Source organism: Microtus ochrogaster, chromosome 16 (assembly GCF_000317375.1).
Source record: "Microtus ochrogaster isolate Prairie Vole_2 chromosome 16, MicOch1.0, whole genome shotgun sequence".
Classification (NCBI taxonomy): Eukaryota; Metazoa; Chordata; class Mammalia; order Rodentia; family Cricetidae; genus Microtus; species Microtus ochrogaster.
This window is the reverse complement of record NC_022018.1, coordinates 17,241,552-17,247,746: the sequence shown is the minus strand read 5'-3', so window position 1 is coordinate 17,247,746 and position 6,195 is coordinate 17,241,552. Positions and strand designations below refer to the sequence as shown.

Below are 6,195 nucleotides of genomic sequence, written 5' to 3'. Positions count from 1 at the left end.
TGTGTGTCTCAGCACAGATTCCGGTTGTGTTTCCATGGTTTCCGTGTGTGCGAATGTGTGTCTCATCATTTGCACTCGTTTCTTGTGCTTTTTCTTCAGCTCCATTTTTCTATGTTTATTTTTATTTAGTCATATTATTACTTTTAGCTGCCTATTTGTATTCTAATGACGTAAAGAAAAATTGTTGATTTGGGTAGCTGGGGAAGTGGGGAGCATCTGGGAGGAGTGGGGGGAGGGTAAACCATAATTGAAATATATAAAAAAAATTATTTTCAATTAAAATTACTAACAGAAAAATGAGCCACACTAAAAATATTTCTATAAATATCAATAAAAAATCCAGAAACTTTATTCATTTTCCTTTTCACTAAAAAGATTTTATAGAAATATTGAAACTTGAAAGCAATTTGATTTAAGGTAAGGCCATCTTTGTTTTTTACAGACCTTGCATTCAAGCCTAACAAATGTTTTGTTTTTCTAGTGTTTCCTCTTCTTTCTCTCCCTGCTCTTTTCCTACTTTAGGTATCCCCCAGACAACGTGGACACAGGCCAACAGGGTAGGCATCAGCCACCTTAACTACTAAAATGGAAGAGGGGTGAAGATTTGGTGGAGAAAGGGAGAAGTTAGTGGAAGGCTGGGGGAGCAGACAAGTGTGACCAGAATGTATTACGTACATGTATGAAATTGTCAACTAAATTAAAACAGACAGATAACTGAACTACACCTAGTAGGACATCAACTCTTCTTAAGTACCCACAGAGTGCTTTGTAGACAGACACAAGCAGGTCTGAACATTCTGAATGAAAGGGAAAGCACTAAAATGACTTTAGAGAGAATGCAATTGTAGCAATCACATTATCCACATAAGTTACAGTATACAGCACATGAAGTATTGCGGTATTGTGGGGTGAGGGAGAGAGCAACTGAAGAGATTCACCAGTCTAGAAATAGAACCACACAAATATGGGCAATTTATTGTCATTGATTTTGGTCAAGGTACAAAAAGAACTAAAAAGAGAAAGTGGACCTTGATTTCAAAACAAATAATACAAAAATAATTGGACATTCACATGTCAAAAAAACTTAACTTGAATGGATAACAGGTCTAAGTGTAAAACTATAAAACTCACAAAAAAAAAATTAAGTTCATTGTCATGACCTAGGGTTAGGAAGGATTTATAAAGTTTTGTAATCTATTAAAAAAAAAAAAAGCTGATTTATTCAGACCCACCACAATTAAAGGGCAAATGCCAAAAGAATCAAATCCCATGGGTCAGTAGGACTTTCAAAAAGTGGAGTGCATCCCCCAAAGTTTGTAGAAACAGATCTGAGTCCATGCTGCAGAGCTACTGACTCAGACACTCTGAGAAAGCGGTTTTGGTGACTATGCTATGGAATGACAGCCAAATGACAGCCGTAGCAACAAGATAAGCATATGGAACAGCCCAGGCTCACGGAAGCTGGACAAGAAAGGCCCATCAGAGGAAGATGCGCACACAGCAGCGCAGGTGGAGAGGGGCGTGGTCACCTGACCTGCGATCAGCAAGATGGGAGGATGCCCACAGGCGTCAAGGGAGGAGGGAAGAGGAGGAGGAGGGTCACAAATGGAAGGCACAGAGTGCTGACAATGTGAGCTTTGGTCTCAGCCTAGATTCTGAACAACCTACAACAAAGTTCTAGGAGTTCTGAAAGATGCCCCAGGAATTAAAACACAAGCAAGAAAACAAAATAATTTTAGAGAGAACTCCCAAGATGTCTTACAGTTTTGACTTTAACACTGTTTTTACCCTTAGCCACAGACATAGTCGACATCAATACTAGCCTTGCTAAAGCCAGCAAACAGAAACGCCATAACTTTTTATGCACACAAAGAGAAAAGGTATTCTGATAAGTTCACCCCAAAGTGGTCTCCACTACACTTTAATAGACATTCTTCTAAGAAAAGTTCTTCCACAGTGATTTTAAAACCAAAAAGTAAAAAGTAAATCCTGTTTTGTACTGACTGACAGCCATACCTACAATGTATTATAGAAAACCAACTGCCAATCAACCAGAAATCAATAGTTGTACTGACTGACAGCCATACCTACAATGCTTTTTCTTAGGTCAAATGTGAACAACACTAACATTTCCAGAAAGGGTTACTTTTGATTTGAATTAAATGAAGGTAACAAAAAAGACATAATTTAATCTGAGAGAAGAGACCACATTCCAGGTAGAAAAATGAGCTATGACTAAAGGAGCAGGTATAAAATATTCTGAGAACAATCATAGTATGGGTGGGTAATACCAGAAAACACCAGTTTAGACAAGAAATGGGTTTAAATATTAGCAAGTAGTTCACAACTCATTACAGAGGAATAAAATTCTTTCCAGGGTCATTTTAAACAGAGAGGACCCATATACACTTAAGAATTACCGTGGGGCGACATGTACAATGGGACAACTATAAAGTATGTACACACTTTCTACATAAGTGTTCCTGGAGTGATGTTTCCTATCTCTTCCAGAACACTACCCAAAGTTCAGTTTATTCATAACACAAATAGCATGCTGAATTTACAACACTACATACCTAGGGCTGACTGTAAACTAAAATACATCTACATTGAGAATCTTTAGAACACCAGGAAGCAATTTCAGACACCCCAGTGCTGGCCGGAGAGAATCAAACCAGGGAAGTCTGGGGACTGCTAAATGTGTTTCCAATTTCATCTCAGACTGGGTCAATGAAGTGAGAGGCTTCAGCTGTTCGAAAGCTATGGTAAATATTTTGCAAGCTGACACCATAAGGGCACAGCTCTCAATTCCAAAGGCCTAGCTAGACAACACCAGTTCTTATGACAGATGGTGAATACACACACAGACACACATACACACCACTTAAAATTTAGATTCAGTATTAAAATTTACATCCATTTATTTTTAGATTTAAAAATCAAGACATGACTTACAAATATACATGCTTTGATCATACATCATAAATATCGATCCAGTGTCAAAAGGAAGGCCACTTCTAGTCTTACCTGCTAGGGATTTTAGGGAATCCAGAGTTGGAAGAATGGGGGGCGATCTTCTCTGAAGGAAAAAGATGACCATCACTGTTAGGGAGAAGTTTGTAATCCACGCACCAGGAATACTGCTTGTTAACGAATGTGCTCGAGCCCAGCATCGTACACTGAACACCAAGGCTCTGACTCTTGAATCCAGGGAGCCATATATATAAAGGAGTTCAGAACTTTTCAAAGCAATACTTCAAAACAGAAAAGGTAAAACAGAAAACAAAAAAATCTTCAAACCCGGAGTTAGGGTACAAATCAAATAAAAGACAGACAACTGGAAACAGATCTAAGTATCTCACTGTCTTTTGCTTATATTTTGAACACCATAATTAAACCAAAAGCATTATTCAGCCAGACATGATGGCAAGCACCTGCAAATCAGGTGGCAGGTGGAGGCATAGGGACCAGGAGCTGAAGGACAGCCCCAGCTATAGAGCAAGCTGGAGAACAGCCCGAGTTACATCAAACCCTGCCTCAAAACCAACCAACCACCACCACTGTGTATTCAAAATGTTCAATTCAATGTAAATGCTCAACTATCGACACAGCCACCGCAACTCCTACACTCTTAAAACCAGAGACATCCACAATCAAGCTCTGAAACAAACTGTTTTATAAAGTCAAGCTCCTAAACATGGTTTCTTAAGTAAAAAGTGCAATGTCTAAGGGTTCTTCGTAACTGACACTGTAGACAGGAACACTGGGAAATGTTTCTGCACTGAAGCCTCACACCTTACTTCTCTAGTCCTTTGCAAACAAGCTGCTCTCCCCAGGAAAACATTCTACTCATTTGATCAGGAAAGTATCATTCTGAAATTCTTCATTGTGGAGGGATCAGGTGGGGGCGGGTACTGGGAGAGATACAGGAATGGGGGGGCATTTCATGGGCAATGGAAACCTACTGCAATGGAAACTCCCTGGAATCTATGAGGGTGACCCTAGCAAAGACTCCTAGGAATGGGGGATACGAAGCCTAAAGAGCCATTTTCTGTAACTAGGCAAGGCTTCCAGTGGTGGGACTGGAGCATCAACCCAGACACAAAACTTTTTGACCTACAATCTGCCCTGCCTTCTAGATGTGTTGGGGTAACAGTGGCCAACCAATGGCAGGTCCATAGGAAGTATAGTATGTATTTTAATTTTATATTAAACTTGGTTAAAAACACAATGACATTATACCACGTGTTACTTGAGGGCAGTCCAAAATACTCAGCTAAATAAAGCTGCTCTAAGCTAGACCTCCAGTCACAATTACTCATCTAACAAACAATAGGTGACAGAGAAAAGTGTTCAGAGTATAAAAGAACTTGTTCTTCACAGCCCACTTTTTCCTAAGCTACTGGGTGGCTAGCTAATATAGCACTAATACACTGAAGAGAAACTTAAGAACCTCAAGCTGTTCTGAGCATTTTCTGACCCAAGCCATCACTTACTACCTTAGTATTCAACAGAGACAATGCCTAGAGACACTCAGGTGTCAAACTGAAGATTTACTTCTATTTTCTAACATAAAACAGGCAGCACAGGGTAAGAGTACATTTCTGGGGCTGGAGAGATGTTTCAGTGGTAAAGAGAGAGCACTGGCTTCTTTTCCAGATGATTCAGGTTCAATTCCCAGCACCCACATGGTGGCTCACAACCCTCTGTAACCCTAGTCCCATTAGACCCGACACCCTCTCTGGCCTCAGGAACAAGGCGCACATGAAGTACACATGAAGCGCACGCAGGTAAAACACAATATGCATTAAACAAAAGTAAAACAACTAAAGGAAGGAAAGGGGGAAGGAGAGAGGGAGGGAGGAGGGAAGGAAAAAGGGAAGAAAGGACAGAAGGAGGGACAGGATCTCACCGTCCTATTAACATCTTAACACAATACTCTAATATTTTGTTTAGGAGTATACTCAACAGTATATCAAGCAATAATACTAAAAAAAATTTCTACTTTACAATCTAACTGTTCACCTTTTTAAAAAAACTTTGACAGTTTTGACATAACTTAGGATGTAGCCCAGGCAGGCCTCAAATACACAATCCTCCTGACTCAGACTCCCCAGAACTGAGATTACAGGGCTGTGCCATTACCCCTGATTTAGTGAGTTTACATTAAGATAGACAGATAAGTGATAAGACGGATAGACAGACAGATAGACAGACACATACATACACAGGTTGGCAAGTAGGTCATTACAGAAGTATGTCTAAAAGAATTCTGAGCTGTTTTTAAACAAGGAAAGTTTTAAATTGATACCTTAGAATAGTCACAATTAAGTGAATAAATTCACGAGGTCATACCTATTGTTAGTAGTCAAATCACACTGAAATCCAGAGGCCTGATGGGAGAATCTCACGAGGGGACATCGAGCATTTAGTATTTTCTGAACACCCACACAGCCAGGGCCAAAGTTGTCAAGGCACTCCCCTATTACAGACAGGATCTTCTGGGTTGCAATCCTTTCTGAAGGAACATTTTTCACTTGAAATTCCATCAAAAAATTCCCTGCATTCTAAATATAAAAATATTGATAATTATGAGATTTTTGGAAAAGGGAATTTTTTAAACTTTGGAGGGAATGAATGATTTAGAACTTAAAGAGTCTAAAGAACCTCTGGCAAAACAAATCAGCACTGAGACACATGCAACCAAAGCAAAACAGACTCAGGGGTGCATGGTAGCCTTAAGAGTTTTATAAAATACGAGGTGCTAACTTGTAAAACACTGACTTTCTATAACCAACACGCATACTACAGTTGAGTGTGTACATTAAGTATGAATACACACAGAATCACTTACCACATACATTCTCTGCACATACATACATATGCCCTTTCCACCCAGCCACTGCACAATGGCCCTATTAATTCACAGTGTGGGGAGAATACAGGCAGAAAAAGAGCAGATCAACAGGAAAAAACAAGACACAGAGGCTTCCTTAGATAGAGAAGGTCAATGGAAAAGTAAACAAAGAAAAATGTCAAAATGTCATTCATCAAAAAAAAAATCAATAAATCTGAAATCAACTCATCCCAGGATGGCAGACCAGAATCAGAGCGGACAGTAGAGAGCGAGGCTGGACTCACTCACACATGCAAAGAAGTGGAAGATATACACATGGCACTACAAAAAAAAAAAAA

At 39.5% G+C, this 6,195-nt stretch overlaps 1 protein-coding gene across 3 annotated transcripts in view; it reads right to left on the bottom strand.

The window, feature by feature from the left end:
* The window catches only part of Mtpap (mitochondrial poly(A) polymerase), a 22,523-nt gene that overhangs the window by 6,074 nt on the left and 10,254 nt on the right, over positions 1-6,195 (bottom strand). For all 3 annotated transcript variants that reach the window (XM_005354800.3, XM_005354801.3, XM_026783062.1), the window contains 2 exons: positions 5,356-5,567; positions 3,028-3,254 (listed from right to left, as the gene is read on the bottom strand). In XM_005354800.3, the coding sequence (XP_005354857.1) occupies positions 3,028-3,254; positions 5,356-5,567 (439 nt within the window). The remainder of the gene's footprint in view (positions 1-3,027; positions 3,255-5,355; positions 5,568-6,195) is intronic.